At 42.0% G+C, this 25,534-nt stretch overlaps 1 protein-coding gene across 1 annotated transcript in view; it reads left to right on the forward strand.

The window, feature by feature from the left end:
• Positions 1 to 648: 648 nt before the first annotated feature.
• klf7b (Kruppel like factor 7b) overlaps positions 649 to 25,534 on the forward strand; it is a 46,498-nt gene continuing 21,612 nt past the window's right edge. Inside the window, exon 1 of the mRNA XM_079426888.1 lies at positions 649 to 1,113. Coding sequence (XP_079283014.1) covers positions 1,012 to 1,113 — 102 coding nt within the window. The 5' untranslated portion in view covers positions 649 to 1,011. The remainder of the gene's footprint in view (positions 1,114 to 25,534) is intronic.

Genomic DNA, 25,534 nt, shown 5'->3' on the forward strand with positions numbered 1-25,534 from the left:
CAATGCCATCAATAGCAGAAAAAGTTGCAATTACAGATGTTATTTGAGGTAATTTGCGCCATCAGAAGAGCTAAAACTCATTTCTATGTCCTAAACCTCTTCATTCTGAATTTAAATATTTAAAGTCGCTCTGATCTTGTCTGTGAAGCACCTAATCCTAGTGCCTGTGGAATATCTGAGAGGATCTCCGCTCTGTTTTCGGTATTTGCCTGCGCCAAACTATTACATGACAACCTCATTCTAATTTTCTGAACTACTGTTTCCAACTTTATCGGCAGCTCTGTGGTGTATGTTACCGTAATATGTGATTTCCAATTGATATGACTTCATATAAGCGTAGAATTGCTTCACGTTAAACTGCAACTTCTACTTCTGTTTGTTGCGTTCTCTCCGGCCGTATGAGCGACGCCAGCAAGCTGCAGCTGCTATATAGCTCTCTAAAAATAGCTCACCTTTCACTGCCTTCTACGGCCCGATTGACAAGTGAAATCAGCCAATCGCGCAAGAATATTCAAATTATACTCCGCCTCTTTGGCCATTTAAGCACCGCCTTGTTGGACGCCAGTGAGCTCATCAACCCTATTTACCGTATATGGTCACGCACGGAATTGATTGACAACAAACCACGCCCCCTCAGTTCCCTTGGCTTCCTCTCGCTCGCGAGACAGCGAGCCCAGGAACTTGCCTTGGTGATCCACGGCATTCAAGAGAAAGGCTACCTGGAATTTATAGCGCAAAAGAGACAGAGGCAATGCGGAAATAGGTGGACAGTTCATGTCACCGAGTTTGCATCCCACTCCCAGGCTGAGGATCTGAGAGTTCGCGGGGATTGCAATTAAGTGACAAGAATTATATTTATTTTCCTACCTTTTCTCAGCGCTTAATAATACCAGCTTTAAACTACACTTCGCGGAGGATTTGAAGCATTCTTTTGCATTTGACATTGGGCTGAGAAGAAAACAAATTATACCTGAGGATCAAAGCAACACTTTTTTCCTTGTGAGCATCAACATGGACGTGTTGGCGAATTACAGTATTTTTCAGGAACTTCAGCTGGTGCACGACACGGGCTACTTCTCGGCGATGCCGTCGTTGGAGGAGAACTGGCAGCAGGTGAGAGAGTTTGCGCGTAACTACTTGCACTGTTAGCTCGCATAAATAAGCCGTGCGTAAATGCGCACATGTATCTAATGGAAACATTCACAACTTCACAGTGCCCAACCACGCTGTTTTCCTTGTCCAAATTATTCCGCGTAGTGGTTTTTAGTGATGCAAGTGCTGTTTTGCTTCTCTGACGTTAAAAGCATGGCTAGAACTCCGGTCTTTTTATTTAACCGAGCGAAAGTGATTATTAGTTTGAAGAATAATCTATAATATGCTTTAAGGTGTGAAATGCATATTTTCTACATTTCTCTGCTGTACACTCAAGGCAAAATAGATGTCAATGACAGAATGAGACACGAGATGATTCATGTGCATTATAGGCTACTTCTAACTGGAAGTAACTGAATGGCGTTTTGTTAAGGCGAACGTAATGTGGCCAGAAAAAAATAAAATAATAATAAAGTCTTGGCTAACAATAAGCGACTTGTTATTAAATAATGCATTCGCATCTGTCAGATTACTTCGTGTTTTTCTGCCCGACGATATCAAGAGCAGTTCCCGATCGTCATGTATTATGTATTACCTCCGCCGCGAGGGTGCGCGCGTGAGTGGATGTGAGGAGAATGCATCCCTCTGCCTCTGAGAGCTGGTGTGCATCTCTATGACAATTTGCTGACTCTTTTAGGGATAGAGATAATCAATGATAATAGTAGTGTTTTACATTTTTATGACATCCCACTTAAGCCTTCTAGACGATTTGGAAGTGATGCACATATGTGCAAATTGGGAAATATCTATCATGGTCATGATTTTAAGTGATGTAGTCTTTATATGATCAATGCAAATAAATTGCTTGGTGTTCTTGGGCAATAATTGTTTTAGTAGCCAAATACAGCAATAATAGCAAACAGATTTGGAAGTTCTGTAAATTAAACAGCAGCAATTTAATGCCAAGATTTATGGTTGGAGTTAAGAAGGACGTCTGGCAATCGTTGTGACGACGGACGTCTATGCACGCATGCACCGGCTGTCTTCAGCTCATTGCAATTCCATGTGCTCAACTGCAGGGAAATGCAGCGAGTGGTTATTTGTCGCTGGTGTGTGAACTTGAAACAGATCTACCCGCACTGGCAATTCAACTGGCACTTCTACACCAAAACAAATATTATCTGGTAGCAAATGCAAATACAAATACAGACATATTGGCATGACTATAGAAGGAAAATGCAGATCTGGTGATCTCATCTTGATGATTAGAACAGTAATATGTCATGCAGGAAGACAGACCGGTCTGGTTCATCAGCTAATTCTGGCATTAATTAACTTAAAGCATCATGGTCATATCAAACAATGGCTCTTGTGTGCATGGGGCATTAATTCCCTGTGGTGTCATGAACTGGCTGTCCAAGCACAAATCACAATTTTTACACTACAGCTTTACACTTCTTTGCTTCTTTATATATATATATATTTGTTTCACTTCTTAGAGCAGTAGGAGTAAAATAATTTTTTATATATATATATATATATATATATAATTATTTTACTCCTACTGCTCTAAGAAGTGAAACAAAGAGAAAGACAGAATTAAAATTAAGATTAGTTTACCAGACTAATTATGACTCGAAAGAAAACAAGCTGTTGTACAACCTGCAGATGTGTTCATATGCCACTGGCAAATACAGTTTAGAGACAGCAGAGAGAGTATCAGCTCGCATTAGAAGAGGAGGGGAACAACCACACGGAAATGGAAAAAAAATAAAGTTGAATTTATGACAAGAAAGTGAGCATGAAAAGAAAAAGGCTGTAGAAAGGTAAATATAAAGGTTTTTTTCTTTGAGTGACATCACAGTTAAAGTTTGATGATTTTACAGGTTGGGATGGTTTTAAAGTGTAGCCCTAGATCTGCCAGTGCAAGGTAAACAGCACCCTTTGAGCGGGAGACAAGATGGATAGCTGTGCTCAGCCCCTTGCGAGAGGAGAATGAATCAGACCTTAATGGATGCGATATGGGTGAATTGAGTTTCAGAGCTCAGGCTGAGACCAGGGATGGGGCGCAGGGGCCATGGAGGGGAGGGCGACGGAGGTGATGTGCTCAGGGATGACGAGGGGTTGTCCATCGAATGTGATGAAGTCCTCCCGGGCCTGACGTGCACTGCATCCATTCCCCAAAAGGGACGGCGACTGCTGGCAACTTAAACTTAAACAAAGACGCTATCTCTCACTGTCAAGACGAGACCCAGAAGAGAGAGAAAAGAACAGAGAGGGAAAATACAGAGCGGGCGGCTCGCTGTAATCACAGCTCGCCAACCTTTCTTGGGGCAGAGAAGGGAGGGATTATTTCGGTGGTGACCCGCAAGTGAGGTTAATTCAAAGAGCGGCTGTTTGTGCAACAAGAGAGCCCCTGTTGGCTCTCACCCCCCTCCCAAAGCAGTGCCACCCAGTACGACTCTCAGAGCTCCTCACTGGAGGCTGGAAGAGCAGGTGGAGTGGCCTGGGGAATGAGGCAGAGGCAGTAAACAACACCATTAGAGGCAGTCAAGGCAGCTCGGCCAATTAGTAAGGATCACCTAAGAGACGGGTTGGGGGGCTGAGTCTGTTTGTCTGCATGCATCCATCTGTCCTCCATCAGCTAGTGCACTACGTGGGTGCCTTTGTTGGTGTGTCGTCCTCTGACAAGCAGGCCTTTTTGTGGGTCACTGCAAAAATGGGTCACTCTCTGTCTCTTTGTCTACAAAGTCTGGCAGACCTGTCCTTACAGCACTCTTCTCCTCATCGTCAAGTGTTTTGTTTGGAAAGTTTCCATCAGCATCTGTAATTCCAAATGGGTTTGTTCTAATTTCAGAAGCAGGGATTTATTGTTTTGCACCTATCTCAAACCTTTGGTAGGACTAAAACTGTTGCATACTAAAAGCATTGCGGTCCGAACCCATGAGACCTGGTTGTCCTGACAATCGCAGCAAAACTTTAAACCTACCCTTTTTTCTCCATGTTCTATCAATAGCTGTAATGCTAAAAGGTTGAGAAATAGAATCTGAGATGTGGTGAACTTCTCAATGCTCACTGGCAGCTGGAGGGCAGACGACTAACCCAGAGAAACACATCACAGTCAGTAGAACTGGAACACGTCTGAGAAGGGTCATGTAAGCCCCAGAGACTAGCTGAAGGCAACAGCTATCTGAGGTGAAGGCGGTGCAAACGTTGAGCTCGGTCTGTCCCAGAGAAGTCCAGTTTGACAAGATAATGAATCGCACTGCTTGCATATTCTGTGCTGTGAGTATTTGCATTTCACAGCCCAGTAACTTTTTTAAACAAAGGTCTGGATAGTTGGGTCAGTGGATGGGGGCTGGGAAAGAGATGGTGTATCTACAATACCATTAAAAATGCATTTCCATTGAGTTGGGCAATCTCAATGCTCCTGTGGAGGTTCCACACCGGACCTGCAGGAGCCCACCATCTTCACTAGCTTGCCCCTATGCTTTCTTGCTAATTTTCCCCTGCAGCTTATGGTGCAGGCAGTTGGCCATCCATCCCTTTATCGCATTCCTTCACTGTCCGCATCGAGCTTGCTCCAGCAGAAGGCATTCAAGCTTTCTCTGGGCAGTGAACACTGAAATGTGCATTATGTAATACCCTGAGGAACACAGCTGCTTTCTCACAGTATATCTTCTGATAGCATAGAAGATTCTCAAGCCCCTTTTCAGGTCTCTTTCTGCAATTGGTAAAGCTCCAGGACACCAAAGTAATGGGCAAACACATTACCTTGTTGACGGCACCAAAGAAAACTCCCCTGAAGTTGTGGAGTGAGTGGTAATATTGGGATGTCTTCAGAGACCAAGATACTATACTAAGCTCCTCCTTATCTCCTGGGAGACTTGCATATCCAGGCAAAGAAGGTTCCTTGTACTCCCTCAAAGCTTTGTGCTTTCTGCAACAACCTAAATTTTGTCAGTGGCAATGTTCTCACTTGCTGACCTTACTCTGAGGGAGCCACCTTGGCATTCAATCTCAAACCTGTTCGACCGGCCCCACTTTGAAGTGTTAACAGGTCTATCAGTACATGCTGATGCTCAGGCATTTGTTGAAATATAAGGGCTTCCATGTCAAGATAAATAAGCTGTTACAAAGTTATCTTAAGCAGATATGCATCAGTGGTGGCTTGAATACTTTGACACATAACTTCCCGATCCTACAGCTTTGACCTCAGTGGCCCCTGCTGAACCAGTCAACAGGCTCCATTAGTCACTATGTTGGCAGTACCCACAATGGAAAGTACCTGTCACTCTTTATGATCCTATTACCTATTTGAACTTTTTAGAACTTAATTGATCTTGTAAGCTGTTTGGTTTCCACTGGATTATTGACCGTCTGTCCCATATAATGGCAGGTATCAGCGAGCAGACAGACACTCATAAATCACCACTGTGTTGTTATCAGTGTGACATCATAAGCCAACCCATTGTTCTGGGCATTTCCTGTCCGCTGCCCCTGCCAGTGACTAGACGGGTCAAAATCAAGTGCCGTCTTTGTTTAGTATACACTTTGAATCACTGTCAAGTCATCGTCTGAGATTACAAAAGAGCAGTCTCTTTTTCTTCTTCCCGCCTACCTATATGTCCTTTGTGATTTAGATTTTGTGATGTGCAGTCGTTGGCAGTAAGTGGGAAGTCGTGGCCCGATCGAAAGGTTGCGGGTTCGAGTCTCGGGCCGGCAGGAATTGTAGGTGGGGGGAGTGAATGTCCAGCGCTCTCTCCACCCTCAATACCACGACTGAGGTGCCCTTGAGCAAGGCACCGAACCCACAACTGCTCCCCGGGCGCCGCAGCATAAATGGCTGCCCACTGCTCCGGGTGTGTGTGTGTGTGTGTGTGTGTGTGTGTGTGTATTTGTTCACTACTCACTGCTGTGTGTGCACTTGGATGGGTTAAACGCAGAGCACCAATTTCGAGTATGGGTCACCATACTTGACAATACGTAACGACTTTTACTTTTTTTTTACTTTACTTTATGCACTTTGAACATTTTGTTTCAGTCGGACTAAAGCAATACTTTGTCCTTTAAAAATGTTATGTCAATGTTTAGTCACTAAAGTTAGATATTAATCATATTAGCATATTAGATTTTTTCAAAGTTGGACTAACAGACCTGGCTAATGTGATTATATCTCAGTTTCGTTCCAGCATGTATACCCATTAATTTACTACAATTTGCCTTAGCTTTGTGCAGTTGCTCCAAAGGTCTTTAAATATTTGGTTACGCGTTGTGTCATGTATACTTAGACTGAACGATAAAGCCAGATACATGACTACTACTTGCATACAAAAAAAACCAAAACAAAAAAAAAAAACACTAGCTCAAATACAACTGTGCATATAAATATTCTTAATAACTACAGCAAAAGCGGAGCCCCAGACACGCAGATCACTCAGCACCCAGACAGCTGACAGAAATTAGGCAGTAGTGAGGGTGCAGCAGGGTCTTTCATGTATAGGGCTGAACCAGGTCTCACTTTGATGTGGGAACCTTTCAGTCACATTCTCCTGTTACGTTTGGGTAAAGTTCATACTAAGGCTTTAACACACACCGTTTCTGATGCAACACATCAATTTAATGTTGAATTCCATCTCTTTGTTAAAATAAAGCTGTAACCACAAACTTGCATGGCAGGTCTGGGCAACCTAATAAACAGCTAGCTGTGGAAATTATACAGAAAAAAAGCAGTACCTGAACTATTATTCTGTGATTTTGAGTTACTACATTAACGTGAAATGCCTTTACAAGATCATTAGCATTTGAAGCGCAGCCCTAGCTCACCCTCATACACACTGTGCTGTTTACCAAATATCGTACACCATGAAAATTGGCAATTGCTCTATAATTTATTCTCAGCGCTAGAGGTAGATCAAAGACGGCATCAAACTGGCAGTTGGTAGGTTTTTGAACAGTCAAACATAGTTTTGGTGAAATGAGAAACTGGGGGATAATTGGCATCTCTAGAGAACACAACCTACAACAAGGGCTGAAAAAATTATAAAAATATATAATAATGTCATGTTTAAAAAAAGTCCCTAACTATTAAAAGAAAAAAAAGTGATATTATGGGATGATTTTCCATTACAAAGACTTTAAAATGTCACAAGAGAAGAAACTGCGGTATTCTTTGCAAACAAACCATGGTATAAAACAGAAGTGTATAGAAGATGTGTCACATGCAAAAACAGTCAGGAACATTAAACAGGTGAGGAAATGTGTGAAAACAAGGGTTCAAAAGTGATCACTATTATAAGATATGGAAGTTGAAAATTAAGCTTGTGACTACATTTCAAGGAAGCACTGTAGTTTGAGCCAAATAAATCACCTCAACAGCCAAAAATAGTGCATTAATTATGAGATCATGAAAGTGAATGTTATGAGAAACACTGATTTGCTGAGCAATGTCCTGATTATGTTAAAGCCTATCCGTTTCCAGTAAACACTGGAAGTGATCTCACTCTCGATCTGGCCATGCAAGCTTTGAGGCTCTAATGGGCCATGCTTGTCTTCACTGAGGGTGTCTGTTGTTTGTCTAACAGTGTCTCACCTACAATGCGTAGCTGTGGGCACAAGAAAATATGTGGTTGCATATGCTGCCTAAGGAACTGCAGAAGATTTGCAGCATGCAGTTGATTCACAGAATTTCACAGATTAACTTCTACAGGAAACACTTGCATATAACCAATTCTTTCTGGGGTAAAAGGTTGTGGTTATTTGACTCAATGGTAGAACATGGTAAAACGGAATATACCTATCCTCATCCACGCATTCAGTTTGCAGACAGGGGCCGATGTGCTAATTATCCCCACGCCTGTGAGTGATTGCTGATGGAGGTGGTCTTTTTTATGTAGGGATCAAGAGCTTTTCAGGGGCAATGATTGAGGAGCTGTTGGATGGTAAGGATGGTGAGGGCCATTTGTCTGCGGTCTTCTCGAGAGCCTATCAGCCCATGGAGACAAGAAGCAGTGCTAGGATGGACAGAGAGAGAAAAAAGACAGAGAAAGATGAGAGTTTGGAATGCATCTTTATGCATGAGGCATGTCGTCCCCCTTGGTCTCGATGGAGAGGCAGTTTAGCCACTCAAGGATTTGATTAACAGGCTGAGAGGAACCAGCCATTTTTCTCTAAGTGCACACACACGCATACAAACTCAGACTAACAGCCTGATGATATCTCTCACACCACCCTGAAAAAAACACGGCAGATTGGAAATCAATACTTCCTCATTGCAAATGGTACCTCAATGCTATTTGAGACTACAGCACTCAGTATTCTGCAAATGTGAGAGTTACATAAACCAGGAGGGCATTTTATATGAATAATAAATATGGTATTTTGTGTATTCCTAACCAGCTATAAGTAGCCCTGCAGAATGTCAAGGTAAAAATAAAGAAATGGAGAGAGGAAAGAGCCAAAGAGGCAGGCAGAGGAGGGAAATGAAGGATGTCTCATGTTTATTCAAGTGTTCTTTACGTGAGATGCGGTGCTGATGGTCCTGCACTCTGATATCCTCTTTTGGCCTTCTGGAAATCCCCTGCACTGACGCTGTCCAGATGGAAATGCGCATACGGCAAATCCACGACTGCTGTTAGCCTGTCTAATGTTCATAATGACAAATTCAAGCCACGTCACCTTGTTTGACATCACAGCACTAAAATGTGCACAGCCCACTCTCATCCCAGTTCTTTGTATCTAGATACCTTTCCATCAATAGGAAATTGTCATGTTTTGCATGCAGATGTTGTAGCAACACTACTGGCAAATCGGATTCAATTCATTTCCTCTAGAGGAATTTGGAGTCTTTTGTCTAATGGAGATTGTGATTTCAGATTGGGTTTCAGAGTGGCAGGAAGCTCAGGTTTGAATCACACAACACCTGCTGTCAAGCTGCCAAACAAGAGTAGTGAGCTCATTGTTTGTTTTGGTGTTGGTGACATACAATGAATAAGGACAGGTCACAAGGACCATTCAAACACAAAGACCAACATCAGGTACTTTTCCACCAGGTATAAAATGCCTTTAGGGTATGTTTTGTGACCTTGAAACAACTTGAAGTAAAAATTTGTAAATGAATGAACATTGGCTGGGCTTGTTGATGTGCAAAGGGACAAAATTGGGTTTTTATTAATATCATTTTGATTAATATCAATAATCCTTTAGTAAAGATTAATCATACTGTTTAATAAGTATACTTACCAGCTGAAGCATACTTGTTTGGCCCTTTGCAGATCTGTGGAAGCAGCATCTAAAACAACACTTACACAATAGTAACATGTAGACATTTGCAATACTGATATCTATTAATGAAATATTATGAATTTGGAACAATGGACTCCATGCTAAAACGTCTCATCGGCGTAGAAGATTTAATAATTGATATGATTCTCCAATAAATCCAATTTTTCTGACTCAAAAGGAGCCTATATTCACTATTAGGGCAAACAGAATAATAATCAGTCTGTCTGCTTTCTTTCATGCACATAAACAAAACTGTTGTAGACATATCAGCATGGCCGCTGTAAGATATACAGAAGTCTTAAGTCAAAAAGACATTAAAGTCGTAATCAGATATTTTAAATAAAACATGGAAAATATACATTTGAATAAGATACAGTTTACAGTTTGAGAACCTATCATTAGGGATGCACCGATACCACTTTTTCCGGTACTCGCCCGATACGATACAATTTTTTGGGGTATGTGCCGATACCGATATTTTCATTGCATTTGTACATTTTTTTTAAATAATGGGTACAGAAACTAAAGAGTATGTATAATGTTAATTGATTAACTTCATTTATGAAATAGATACAGTCAAACCAAAATTTATTCAAACACCGTTAACATTTCTCACATCATCATAGTTTATTCACTATAGTTTAGAAAATGGTAATAAAATATGACAAGAACTCAGAGTTAAACTGTTAGAACAAATTCAGCTTGATAATGTCAGATAACTTTGATAGAAAGGTACATGATGGATTACAATCAACCAAAAATTACTCAGACAGCTGTTAGTATGACAATATTTACACAACTATCAATACTCTGTCGGGCCACCCTTAGCCTTAATGACAGCCTGTAGTCTCCTGGGCATGCTGTAAACCAGATTCGTGCAAACCTGAACTTCAGTTTTTTTCCCAGACTCTGTCTGAATAATTTTCTGTCCCAAATTTGTATCAATTTTACTGGTAGTCCACTGTATGAAGAATTTTTGTTTATAATATGTCACTGTCAGTCCTTGTCTTGTGTTTCCCCTCCTCTCGTGTCCCTATTTGGCCATCCTCGTTCCTTTAATTAGTAGTTAATGTGTCCCCAGCCCTGCATGTGATTGCCCCACACCTGTTTCTGTTCTTCCTTGCTAATTTCCCAGTGTTTATAAGCCCTGTGCTTCCTAGCCCCTGTGTCCGGTCATAACGTCAGATGTGTTTGCCTCTCCCCATGCTCCCTGTCTGTCTGCTGGATTCTAATAAAGAACCTTATGGGAACTTCCCCGTCTCCGCACCTCCTTGTGTCCCGAGAGGGAACGTGACAGAAGACCGGACCCAAAACAACTGAAGTAAGCGGCGCTTCTCCTCCCTCGTGTTTTTTTTTCTGTTTTTGAAAGTGTTTTTGTTTGCTCCTTTTTTCCCGCTCCCTCCACGGCGATGGAGTTTACCGCCCGCCTCGGTGCCCTCGTTTTGCGGGACCTCCCCTTCATGGAGTACGCGGAGGAGTTCTGCGGGCTGGCCAGGAAGGCGGAGCTGCACGACGCCGTCATCCTCCAGCTCTTCCGGCTCGGGGCCTGTCACCACCGCCCCATGAACCTCCCAGACACCACGGGATTAACCTGGAGAGGAGGGATTTGCCGGTGTCTGGGAGACGTCCGGGCCCGAGCCAGTGTCAGCCCGTCCTCGTCAGCGGCTCTCCCGAGCCCGCCGCCGCCGCTCGCGCTTCCAGAGCGCCCCCGCGAACTCGTGCTTCCAGAGCGCCCTCCAGTGCCGGCTCCTCGCAAGTGCCCTCCAGTGCCGGCTCCTCGCACGTGCCCTCCAGTGCCGGCTCCTCGCACGTGCCCTCCAGTGCCGGCTCCTCGCACGTGCCCTCCCGTGCCGGCTCCACGCACGTGCCCTCCTGAGTTCCCGCTGGTTCCGTCCAGCCCTCCTGAGTTCCCGCTGGTTCCGTCCAGCCCTCCTGAGTTCCCGCTGGTTCCGTCCAGCCCTCCTGAGTTCCCGCTGGTTCCGTCCAGCCCTCCTGAGTTCCCGCTGGTTCCGTCCAGCCCTCCTGAGTTCCCGCTGGTTCCGTCCAGCCCTCCTGAGTTCCCGCTGGTTCCGTCCAGCCCTCCTGAGTTCCCGCTGGTTCCGTCCAGCCCTGCGCCTCCCGAGCGCCCGACAGAGTCCGCGCTGCAAGAGCGCCCGACAGAGTCCGCGCTGCAAGAGCGCCCGACAGAGCCCGCTGCTCTGTGGCTCCCAGGGGGGAGCTTCCCCAAGAAAAATTTTTTTGGGGGGGGGTCACAGCCTGTGTGGCCGGGCCAAGGGCCAAGGCCACAGAACCCCTCGGGCCCGAAAAAATAGGCCCTGGCCTCCCGAGTCTCCTGACCCGCCATGGCCTCCCGAGTCTCCTGACCCGCCATGGCCTCCCGAGTCTCCTGACCCGCCATGGCCTCCCGAGTCTCCTGACCCGCCATGGCCTCCCGAGTCTCCTGACCCGCCATGGCCTCCCGAGTCTCCCGACCCGCCATGGCCTCCCGAGTCCCCTGACCCGCCATGGCCCCCGGAACGGGCACCGCCCTGGAGGCCTCCAGAGCGCCCACCCCCCCCTCCCCATTGGATGGTGTTAGGCGTGAGGACACGCCTTCCGGAGGGGGGCGTAATGTCAGTCCTTGTCTTGTGTTTCCCCTCCTCTCGTGTCCCTATTTGGCCATCCTCGTTCCTTTAATGTGTCCCCAGCCCTGCATGTGATTGCCCCACACCTGTTTCTGTTCTTCCTTGCTAATTTCCCAGTGTTTATAAGCCCTGTGTTTCCTAGCCCCTGTGTCCGGTCATAACGTCAGATGTGTTCGCCTCTCCCCATGCTCCCTGTCTGTCTGCTGGATTCTAATAAAGAACCTTATGGGAACTTCCCCGTCTCCGCACCTCCTTGTGTCCCGAGAGGGAACGTGACAGTCACAGTTTACTTTATTTTGCTATCCTCACTTAATGAACTATAGTGTCTTGCACGCACTAGTAAAAAAATATCAAAAAGCATATCTGGTGTCTGAATAATTTTTGGTTTGACTGTATAATATCTTTGGTTATTTTCACACATTAATTATGCCAATTAAATGTATTTTACAAGTTTTTGTTACATTCACTGTTCATTTTTTTTTTGCTCTGTCACATCATCTTTAATTTCATAGTATTAGAGCTGCTCCATTGCAGCGGCTCAGTACTGTAATTACGCGTTTTCATGTAATAATGCAAGGAACCACTCATTATAAATCTCCTAACTGTGATATTTTCAGAAATAAAAGTTGTTTTTTTTCATCTGAAACGTGCTGCAATTTATATTCCAAAGCCTCTCATATAATGCATAATCACTCATGAAGCAAGAAAAACACGCGCAACGCACGCACGTATTTGTACTGGTGCAGAATGAGAGGGACAAGTACAGAACATAGCGCATTTCACACAGGCTGTTAGTTTCACTTTCGCCAGAAAGTCGTGTATGCTTAAGGTTGAAAATAAATGATGGTTTATAGTGAATGCCCTTATAAATTGTCTTATATTTACGATATAGTTTTAAGCCAAATGATGCGTGTGCCAAGTGAGCGAACATCAATAAAGATCACGCAACAGAAATTGGACTGAACTATATTGTTTGTGTATTGTCAGGAGGACTAAATAAAATATATAAATATTCAAGATTCAATGAGGGTAAAGTTATGGGAAAGAAAATTCCATTAGCACAATATAAAAACAATAGCAGTCAATAGAAAGTTCCCACCATGATAGAAAAACAAATATCTGTGTGCATGTGCTTATTTGCATATCGTCTCTCTCTTATGGCCACATGACCTGGCATCACTCCAGCCTCCAGTATGACTGTACTTGCTCATTTCCAGTAACTCATTTGTTTCCAGTAACTCTAATTCAGTAACAGTAATTATTTTCCTCCTCTCGATCATTCTTTCTTGCTCTCTCACCCAGTTTGACCCTGATCGCATTGAGCTTTTAGAGCACAGCCAATGAGTACCGTACAATTTGCATGATGTGGGCTGTTCCAGTGCAAAAACAAAACAAGATCCTACGCGTATCTAGATACAATGTACACCACAAAATAAAAGGCATATCATTACATACATGGAACAATCATAATATTATGCACTTTAGATGTTTAATGCAAAATAATGAATATTATTAAAATAGTAAAACAATAAAACTGCATCTCTGTGATGCTATCTATTCATGTAGAGGTCAAAGCAGGTGTATGGTACTTATGTTGAGAGGTATGCAAGCAGGGTTGGTGTACATCACCCTCGCAGAGCCCTCCACCTAACTAACAGCTCTGCTCAGTAATTACATGGGGAGAAAATAAAACGGGCAGATGCCCCCCTGGCACCGGGCACAGGACCGGTGTGTGTTCAACCTGGTGGTGTGGAAGAGCATACAAGCCCGACTCTTTTCTCCAGCGAGCAGAGAAGCTTGATGCAAATACACTAGAGAGCTGAGTTTGAGCACAGTTCAGAAAGCAGGACCGCTCCATCAAGCACAAACAGAGAATGTTTGTGGTCCCTCTACTAGAAAGCAAGTTTCTAATTGCGTGTTACCACTTCCTCCCTATCCGCTGCCAATTCAGTGGAGGAAACCAAACCCTTGTTTACCGACGGATTCTCCACTATCACCCAGCCCGCAAGCCCCCCTTTCTTTCCCCATGCCCCGAAAGTCACTCGCTTCACATGGACAACTGCCAACATCCTCTCCATTCATCAACCCAACAGCCATACTGTTACAGTTACGCTGGTTACAGCCCCTGGTGATGGTTGCTAAGCTGGTGCAAGCACCATATTGTGTAAGCTTTATTTTAAGCCTTTTATTTTAGGCAGGCCAGACCCTCTGTAAATTGTGCCAGGTGCCATACTGTATACCTGATATAGCTCTGGCTAAGGATCTGCAGGCACTGCTGTCTCTCCTTGAGGCTGCTCTGCTGTGAGACCCACCTGTTCACTATCGCTGGCACACTCCATTTTCCATCAAACTTAGATAAAGCTGAATCCTATGGAAGCGGAGTAAAAACTAAAATGGGTAGCTGTGTGATAGATAACAAGAAAAAGTCAAATTATGAGATATAAGGTCATAATTGCGAAACATATTGTAAGAAATAGCATTGCGACATATAAAGACAAGTCAGAGAATGCCAAGTCGCAATTAGGAAATATACACTACCATTCAAAAACTAGGGTAAGCTTCTCTTTATTTTTTATTTTATTTTTTTCCCCCTTTTTTTTTTAATTAAGTCTTCGATTCAGCAAGGATGCATTAAATTGATCAAAACTAATAGTAAATATTCAAAAACATTAAGCAACTGTTTCCAACATTGATAATAATGTTTCTTGAGCACCAAATCAGCATATTAAAATGATGTCTAAAGGATCTTGTGACACTAAAGACTGCAATAATTCAGCTTTGCTGAATAAAACTTAAATAAAACTGCTGAGTAAATATTTTATTAGTTATTCAGGTTTAATAATATTTCACAATATTACTTTTTACGGCATTCAAATAAATGCAGCCTTGGTCAGCATGAAGGGCTAAAAAAACTTTAATTTTGAAGTTTTGGACAGGCAGAAATGGGTTTCCATAGAATCCATATATTCATCAATGTCTTGCAAAATAACTAGCTCAAAACGTACAAATAATGTCAGATGTTTAAATTTAAAAAAAGTTACAAAACAGGCCAACTGCTCTTATAATTGTATTAAAATCTTGCTCATCTTGAAAAGTGTGGTATGTTTTGAAGCAGCAGAAACTTTGCATCTCTTAATTTGGAGCTGCCCTACAAACACAATAACCTCCCCACCACGTCCACACTAAACTGCACTTTCGTCCTGAAGGTTGTACAATGTGAGTCCTGCTGAGTGCTTTTGGGAAGGAGACAGAACAAACGTGCTGCCCCTAGTCCTTCCAGTTTGTTATGGCTCAGTTAAATAGGTCATGCGCTGAGGACCAGCGACCTTGGAGCATTTGTCCTGCTCATTGAGACAGAGACCCATTTTCCACCATTTGCACCCGAGTCTTAATCATCTCATTATAATTTATACAAAAATGGCTGTAATATCCATTTTTGTTAGTGTTATTTTGCTGGTGTTACCGAGTTCTTTTAGCACAGTTTTCTCAAAGCACCTGGATGCTATGACAGCGCTCTCACCATCTGGTGCGAACGCAGTGAAACAGGAGTGCAAAAATGACCGATTTTGAGGTGTTTGCAGTCAAGAACGTAAAAAGTCTGCCTTCTCCAAAGGGGAGGCTGAGCCAGTGTACAGCTATGTGGGTCGGCTGCTATTTTAATCTGTAATGTTGCCGGGAATACCTGAGGGAACAGCCCGGCTCTGTTGGAATGGGGGCTTGTCTGTGTGCAAGTGCCAGTTTGCGTGTGTACGCATAGGTATGGCGGGTTAGAACGTGCAGATCAGAAAGGTTGTTTAAAGATTTGCTTTAGTATGAGAGATGCCTACTAGGCACCTCTTGTACCCTCTTAGGTTCAGTGGAGCAGGCGGCATATATGTGTGCTTTTAGGCATGGGCCACTGCACCAGGGCAAACCCAGCACAGACTAGCCGGCATTGCGCTGGCACTCTCGCTCTTACGGTACCCTCCCCCCTCAGGCGATCCTCAGACAGGCCAGCAGCTCGATTCTACATTTTGAGTGCCTGTGACTCATCTCGTGCGCTACAGTATTCAGGATGAGATCACCCACTTTGTCAAATGCAAAGTGCTAAATGTGCTCAACTGCTCTGTAGATTCCAGTAAAATGATGAGGTAATGCCTGAGATCCATTTCTGAGTTTCTACCTCGTCCTAGCAACGATGCTGTCATTGCGTTCGTGACCTTGTGATAATCAGCAAAGGGTTGAGGTATTTTGGCAAGGTGTTGCCGGAGCTCCCGTATGGGGCTCCCCCGCGGTGCAGACAGGTGTGACGGCAGCGGGGGCACCTGCCGTTCAGCCGTCCCACCCCGTCTGTGAGCCCGGTGGCTTCAAAAGCCCCAACTCCTGGGCGAGTGTGCCAGCCCCAGAGAGGTGCGACTCCGAATGCCCACATACTCCATGTGCACTTGGCAAAGGTCTCCCTCTCCGCGGTTTTAATTGTAGTCAGGAATTAATAGACTGCAAAGGCATTCATCAAGTCCCAGTTAGGTTTCCTTTTATGTCACTGTAGCAGTCTTGTCAGATGTTGGTAATTGGGTTCAAAGTGCCATCACAGTAAAAAGCTTTGTGGGAGTGAGTCAGAAGGGGTGGAACCTTGCTGTCTCAGGTGACCTCACTCTCTGCCCAGCTGCTCCAGAGTGCAGGGAGGAGGGAGGAGGTGGGGGATGAGGTCATTCTTTCGCTGGGAGTGTGTGGGCTGGATTTGCGTAGGTGTCTTTGTGTGCGTGTCTGCATGCATGAACGATAGACGCTGGAAGTGATAAGGCTGGAGATTTCTGAGCTTACTTTTTGTGACACTGATAAAACTACGAAAAAAATTAAATGCTAAACTAAAAGCTTAGGATTTGGTATCGGTCAGTAACATGTCCACAATAAAGAAAAGGAAAAATCTATTTCGGAACACATAGAAATGTGTTCTTTGTATTCATGTTGGTTTCATGTTTTTGGAAAACTGTGTTTTATACAATTTTAAAGAAAGTTTACATTTTAAAATGTCATGTGGTGTGGCCATCATGTAAAAAGTGAAAAAAAAAAAATCATAACACATTTTGGGGGAGACACACCACATGATATTTTACAACCTGAACTTATTTTCTTAAATTATCTGACATTTTATTTATATTTAACGTATTTGTGTTTTTAAAAAAAAATCTAAATTAATTTTAATACAAAAATAAAACATTTAATACGAGTTTCATACCATTAAACCAATCAGCTTACAAAGTCCATTTAAATATATATATATATATATATATATATATATATATATATATAAAAACAAGAAAACTAGTTTCTACCACACTGAGGGAAATCATCCAGACATTGTTTTATCATGGCAAAAAAATAATTCTCGCCCGTCCCCTGCTTGCGGTGTTGTTTCATTCTTCACAAAAAAGCTTTTATGCATCAGTTCACGATCAAATGCTCCTCCCACCCTGACTGGCAGAATGGCAGGGCTTTGTGTCTGTTGTTAGAGAGATGAGCTGGGCTGATAGCCACGTGGAGAAAACAGGACAGTCTGCGAGGATTGAGACGTCACAACGCAGTGGCGGCTTGCCATTGCGTATTCAGAGCACGTGCTTTGGAGCGGTATCAGATCATAGGAGGTGTCGGTGAAGCAGACATCTGATTCGAGGTGTCTATGATCGATGCCAGCGTTTTAAAACTACACGAGGCTATTGTTTCATTGTAAATTCTCCCGTACGTGTCAGTAATGAGACATCTAGATGGAAAGGACAATTTTGCTGCTAGCATGAAACAAAGTCGTAGTAGGCTCTCTGAGAGATTGCTTTTGCGATTTTTACTGCAGTCGTCAAAGCTCTAACTCTCCGCTCATGACAGACGACATCCTCATCACTCCGGCTTACATACTTCGGAAGCATCCAGCAAATAGCAATACTGTGATTTTCGTAAACAACCCCAGAGATGGGCTTTCAAAGACAGGATTTATGTTTACCTTCCTGGTGCATGAAAGCGAGAGGAATAGAGACTAGAAACGAGCAAAGGAGTTTGTTGTCCCATAAAATACCAGTTGTGCAAAGTCTGTGTAATTACCACACTGCAGGATAATTATAAAGAGGACAGATGCAGGAATGAAAAAGCCATTTACGTGCACTTAAGTGAGCGATGGCAATTAACTCGGATGCCTATCCCGGCACTGAGAAATTGGGCTGGAAATCCTTGCAGCCAGTTATCACACAAACCAGAAACGACCAGCCTTCTCCTATCTCTTGGAGGTGAGCCTCGCGAACAGGCTAGAGCAAGTTGTTGAATTTTTTAAGCGGCTTTGCTAATCTGCATTCTTCATTTTGTTTTGGAGCCTTTCGTGTGTGAAAAATCCCCGCAGCACAAAGCCTGGTGGGGTCAGCTGCCGGGTTGGGAGGGGTCTTGAATTCCTGTTATCATAACTGCCTTTGTCCATCACTGCGGCTGGATCCAGGGGCTAAGTTGGAGATTGGACAGGTTACCATATCCATTCCCCTCAGGGTTGCATGCCCGCACTAGTCCGCACCAACTCCAGCCAGAAAATTTGTTTGTGACGATCTTTTTATGTGTGCTTATCGGCAGGATTGCAGCCAGAGGATGGAGGCCCAGCGGGGTTACATAACTTCTCTCTGCTCCAGTCGTAGCATCTGCAGAAAGGCATGGACCTCTGCATCCCATCTATGCAATTTCCTTTTCCATTTCCGTTCAGCTGGCTGGCCGGGCCGTCGTGCGTGCTACTCGCATGGGACGGGAAGCTCAGATAGATGTAGTGTTTCCTCTCCACTAGGGCTCCTTGTCAATGCTGTGACACTCTCCCCGCAGCTCACATCCTGTGGTTTATTACAAAGAATCACCCAGGGTTATATATAGCATGAGGATACACTGACAACCAAGCATGGTGAAGCATGTGGGTTTAACATCATGGTCCACCTTAACAAAAATTCTTGGCCGAAAACGAAAACACTGTTGAAACTAAAAAACAGAAATGACTAAAATAAAGTAAATTGTTATATACATAAGCATATTTGAATGAATGAGAAATAGCAACTGAAAATCCAGCTTTGCCATCTCAGGAAACTAATTACATTTTAAAATATATTTCTTCAGTTCTTTTAAACTGTTTTACTGTATTTTTGATCAAATCAATGCAACCTTAATGAGCATAAGAGACATCTTTTAAGAACATTAATAAATTTTACCGACCCCAAACGTTGTGTGTAGATGTAAATACTGACTCTTGGCTGATAGAAGTAACCTAAAATAATTGTACACAAATATATTCAACTTATGGGATTCCTTATCATATATATTTTTATCATGTAAAAGATTGTTATTAAATGATTAAGTCACAGTTTCTGATACCATTTTTTGTCAGAAAATTCATTTTACATTTATACAAGGGTTTTGAAATGCAGCCTGTTTTTGGCAGCACTGCTATTTTTTTTTTCTTACTTATCAAAGACATTTATCAGTCTATTTATCAGTCCCCACCACTGACTCTGTGGTCAATGAATAAGACTGGCCTCTTCACTTCTCCCCTGCTGTTCCTTGTCTAGATGTGAATTTCCCTTGGTTTTATGCCACACTGCAGAGCTTAGAAAGCAGGGAAGTCTGACTGATAGTCCCCACAGTGGGATAGGCGTAATGAGAGCACCTGCTGGGTCCCTGGCTGATGCCTCGTCCTGCAAAGAGAGACGGGCAACATAACACAGTGAACCCAAGGTCCTTGCAATCTGAAGTCATGTGGATTATTGCTTTGCAATGACATAACTGAGAATGAGAGAACACAACCCTTTCACACCAGTGCCAGAGTCATCACTCCAGGGAAATTTTAATCTTCTCTCCATGTGGCTTCCCACTCGTAATGCACAGCACAGAAGTGCCAATGTGAGAGGTCGATCCGAAAGACAGATCTCTAACGTGAATCATTATACCACTCAAGTATGCGTAATGATTATAACAAACACATCGATCAAGACAAGAATATATGAATGCAATAAGAGCCTTAAATCCAAAAAGCTTCCCTCAAGAAGTTTTATGTTTAATATGAGGTCAGTAAAAGCTAATTTGCAGGGATTTGTATGAAATATCATCAAGTTAATGGGAATAATCATTTATAGTGCTTCAAATACATTCCTGTGTTTGTCGCCACAACCAAGATAAGAGACTTTCTTGGTGAAATAAAGAGCCCTCTTTATGTCTCCTAGGGGTATAGGCCTTTACCGGTGCCTAATAATGGGACTGTAGCTGAAATTGACTCCCTTGGAGAACTTGGTCTATTAGTCATGTCTTTTGCCTGTTACAGTATGGTATGTAACCGGAGCTCTCTATACAATACCCAGAGGGCCATGCATCTTATGAAACAAAACACCCTCCAACTCAGCCCCCTCTTCCAACTCGCTCCTTGACGGCCAGCTCTCTTTTGTTTCCTCTTGTTCTCTTTTGTCTCCATGTGTTGTATCCCCCACCCATGTGGCATTCTCTTTGCATTGAGTAATGAAGATTAGCCTGGAGTCAGTCACAATAGAGCCCCCCCCCCCCTCACTAGTATCCCTTACTTAGACTCCCCAATCTTATAACAAGCTGTTAACCCCATTTAAAAATGTCCCCTTTCAATCGGCTTGTGACGGGGAATAATCCAGCCCGAGCGATTTAATGAAAATCGCTGTATCCTGATTAGATTACCCCAGTGCCGCCAGCCAGTGGCCATTAGCCGACCCCGTACACAGATAAACAGCAGCCCCGCTCCGCAAATCCAGTTAAAGGAAGACGGAGAGAGGTTTTCTGAGGCTCAGCTCGCCTCTTACCAGCCTGCAGTCTTACTGCCTTTGTCAGTGGGATTATCCCCCATTTGGCACATCTATGGTGAGGACTCATTCATGTCCTCCTGTACCCTCTCTATACCCATTATTGCACTTGTCTCATTGCTCTGTCATTCTGCTGAGCGTGATCATCTACTGCATATCTGTAAGCAAGATATAAGATTTATGTGATTTGTAAAGAGCATGCATTCATTATGATAAATCTTATATGCACTTATATTGAAATTGTGATTAAGATAAGATGTGTTTATTATTCTGTTATTTATGCTCAATAATTTCCAAATATATAAATCTATACTAGAAGAAAAATTAAAACCATTATACGTGTATGATTATATCTCCCAACAGAGTGTATGTGAATTTTTATATGGATGGAAAAATAATTTTCTATGTATAGTATAATTTGAATTAGAAATAGCTCTGCTGTCTAACATGCAGTACAAAGGGAAAGCGCTCAAAGTAATAATTCACCCCAAAATGAAAAGTTTGTCATCATTTACTTACCCTCATGTCATTCCAAAACTGCATGTTTCTTTATGTTGAACACAAAAGAAGATATTTTGAAGAACCAAACAGCTGTTGGTCCCCATTGAATTCCATAGTGAATAAATACTATGGAAGTCAGTGGGGACCATCAACTGTTTGATTACAAGAATAGTAAAGAAATAATATGGAAGTCAATGGAGACCATCAACTGTTTGATTACAAGCATTCTTCAAAACATCTTTTTATGTTTAACAATAGAAAGAAACTCATGCATGTTTGGAATGACATGAGGGTGAGTAATTGATGACAAAATTTCCATTTTGGGGTGAACTATGTTAAATATTTGCCACATTTACCATATTTATTAACTTAAAATTAAAAAAAAAACTATTTTCAAAACACAAAAGAATATCTAATATTGGCAAAAAAAAAAGACTTTTGCCTAGTATATAATATATTTCTTTCAAGATCAAATAATGTAAATTTTACTAATATTTCCGACAGCCATAGCAAGACATTTTTGTTCTAACTAAACATATTTTTTATAGATCCTTATTATAAATTTATTTAAATGTAGATCACGACATACACTATAGTTAAACATGAATCCGTAATCTTTAAAATACCAAGCTTATTTAACCAAATCGTACTGTCGTCTCACAGACTTCACATTGTAACACACAGCACAACAGCAACTTCATCTGTGCGCCTCTCCCCCCTACAAATTCATCAGGTGTTCTTCGCTGAGTTCACAAAGAGTTAATAGTGACTTTGTTCATTTGGGAACACGATCAAGGTCGCATTATGTCCTCTACAATCCTGTGCTGATGAAGTTATTGAGAGACGCCATAGTGCCTTTTCTGTTCCTTCACATCTTCTTTGTCCCTTTTGTGACCTCTGTTACTGAAGTTTCACAATACTTTAAAAGCAAAAGCAGTGTTTGTGTACACAGAAATAGCTCTCAGCAGCCCCATACAAGCACACCCAAAGGCTGATTGGCAAGCCGCCTCTTCCATCTTTAAATGGAGGTATTCATTAGCTGCAGCTGCACCATGTCAGACTTAAAGTCTCCTTGTGTGGCTGCATGCAGATGGAGAAGTCGGCAGACACTGTCTTTTCACTGTCAATCCTAAATTATTGAAAGTGTTCTATCAAGTAAAAGCTTTGATGGGACGAGGCACTGAAGTCTGACAAGCATGGATCTAGCCTAAAAGGACTGCAAAATAACTAAAGAAGAACAAGAAGACGACAACAACAGTCAAATTATTGGATGATCTATTATTGGCCTGGCGTAGAATGCAGTATCGTATGCAATATTTTAGTTAGCTGGTGTTCAAAGAGAGTTTTCATGGGACAAGACTTAAATATATAACTCTATAAACCTACAAGTCAATGCTAGCTTGCTGATCTTTGGTGCCAAGTGTCATAATTCTCACTTCTTTGCTTGTAGTAGCATCCATCTGTGAAGTAATCCTGCCTCTAAGGGTACAGTGCACAGATAATGTTTGGTTGTTATCTTGCATGATTAGCATTGCTCTTTGTTTCGCATTACAAGCATGCTCACTCAACGAATTGTGGAGAAATGGGCCACGTGTCTGTAGAGAATAGGCTCAGTGATATTGCTAGTTGTTTTGATGGAGTGGACAGCAACGGGTGCGTATTTCCTGTTCCTGACCTCACAAGTGTTCTTGTCATAATAAAGCTGTCTCAGTTATGTCATGAACCTGATCAGGGCCCTAATGTTCCGCCAAGAGCTGTCAATGGGGATAAATTCATCCACAACTAAAGCTAATGAATGCTTTTTATCCCTGCACTCCCCCACTTGACAACGAATCTGCCAAATATTTTTATTAGCTTGTATTTTCTCACCAAAGATGGTTAGGTGACTGCAGCGACAATTCGTGATGACTAAAGCCCTGCTATTCAGTGCAAAGAAATGTAACTAAATATTTAGACAGCAGATATGTTCACAAGTCTCCAAGTCCAGTTTCAAGTGTCTCAAGTCCAAGTTGATTCTCAACTGCAAGCTTTACCTTGGAATTTTGGAGGTGGAGAAAATAATGAAACAAGGTTTTTTTTTCCTTCTTCTTCTACCGATTGATCTAAAATGACAAAAGGACTTTACAAAAAAATCTATTTAAAATTAATTCTGAACTTTTGAACTTTCTGTTCGTCTCTCATGGATCATGTGGCACTGAAGAATGGAGTAATGGCTGCTGAAAATTCAGCTTTGCCACGAGAGGAAACATTACATTTTAAAATGTATTAAAATCGAAAATGTGTATTTTAAATTGTAAATAATATTGAACAATATCACTGTTGTACTATAGCGAGCATAAGAGACAATATCTAAAATATAAAAAATATCTAACCAAACCCAAACTTTTGAATGCTAGTATATATAGCACACATTATAGCATACATAAAAGGAAAAAAAGAGCAACCTGTAAATGAATAATAAATAAGTAAATAAGCCAATTGGTAATTGTTTCATGGTATAAATTGTGCTTTTTTTATTTTGTCAAAAATCCAGATCATTATGATTTTAAAAAATAAATAAAATAATAGTTTACTCATAAGTTGGCAATTGGGAAAACTGTAACTGTATTTTAAGGTGTCCTTGTTGCACATGTACATTATAATGACAATAAATTATGCATAATTACATGCAAGTAACCCTAAAATAAAGTGTTACATACACACACACAAACATATATATATATATATATATATATATATATATATATATATATATATATATATATATATATATATATATATATATATATATATATATATATATATATATATAAATAAATAAGTATATGCAATATACTGTATACAAACACACACACATATATATATATGTGTGTATATTTTGATACAAGTAAATTAATCTTAAATGTTTTCCCGGTTACACTTTATTTTAAGGTATCCTTGTTACGGTGTAATTATGCATTTAAGTACTGAATATTATTATACATGTGTATATGTATATATGTGTGTGTGATTTGCGTTTTGTACGAGTCACTAATTTAAAGTTGAATTCGAATCTCAAGTAATTTTTTTGGCAACTTGTGTCCGAGTTGCCATTTCTTGTGTACAGTTACTTGGACGTTCTACACTTCAGTGCTTCATCAGACTCTGGTCTCACCGTTCTGGCCCTCACTTGATAATGGAAACAGGAAAATGTGTCTTTCTGATACAGACGGTGCTCACAATAACGTCCCAAACCAGTGTCCTGCTGTCTTTTCAAATTTCAAAACCCAACAATGTGGCTGCTATGGAAACAGCTGCCAGGCCTGTTGTGCTCATCTCTGGCCGAGTTCCTGTCTGTCTGTTTCCTCTCATTTCCCAGAGGAGCTGGTCTGTGTTTACCAGCCAAAGAGAGATACAGGAGCAGGAACAGCACTGGAGAGGCCCTCTCTCACACAAGGTGCAGCTGCAAAAGCAAGAAGGAAGACTAGGAAGGAAAATGGAGGGCAGGGAAAGGATGAGGATTTCAAAACAAATTTGCAAATCGCATTACACGGTCAACATGTAATTTGCTTTGTGTGCGAGTGTAAATATTGACACACAGTAATGAGTACATGGAGTTTACACTAATCTGAAACCCAAAGCCAAGCTTAGCCTTTCTAGAGAGCTCTCTGTACGACCATTATGCTCAGCGGCATTATCCTTACATTGTGTTTGCATGGTGCTTTTTATGGTTTTCGAGAAGAGGGACAGTGCAAGCACTTAGAAGCAATCTTGCGACAAGTATCTGATTTCTCAGTGGAGTCACGTAATATTGTTTCTGAACAGATGTGAACATGCTGAGACGAGGGGGAAAAAATTACTCAACAGGAGCGAGGAACAGAAGCCACATCAGGAAAACGGCTCCAGACATTACCTTCATCAATATATAATAATCCAAGATTGGAAACATGATAGCTATGAGCCCGGCAGATGAACAGAGCATTAAGTAGCACAGATACCACATGTTTTGTTCTGGGTCAAAGAACTGTAATGAGAGGTAAAACGATAATCTCGATGCATATATTGTTATTGCATATATGCGTGATATTAGTACAAGCGTGTTTGACTTCCTAAAATATGACTTTGTCCTGACTGCTCCTGTCAGATTTGTTATGTGTAAAATAATGGCGGATACAAAATATTCTGGGCACTGGGACCGGGCCAGTGATTCAATTACTCCAAGTACACATTTGAGCAAGGTCAAGT

Source organism: Barbus barbus, assembly GCF_936440315.1.
Source record: "Barbus barbus genome assembly, chromosome: 10".
NCBI lineage: Eukaryota > Metazoa > Chordata > Actinopteri > Cypriniformes > Cyprinidae > Barbus > Barbus barbus.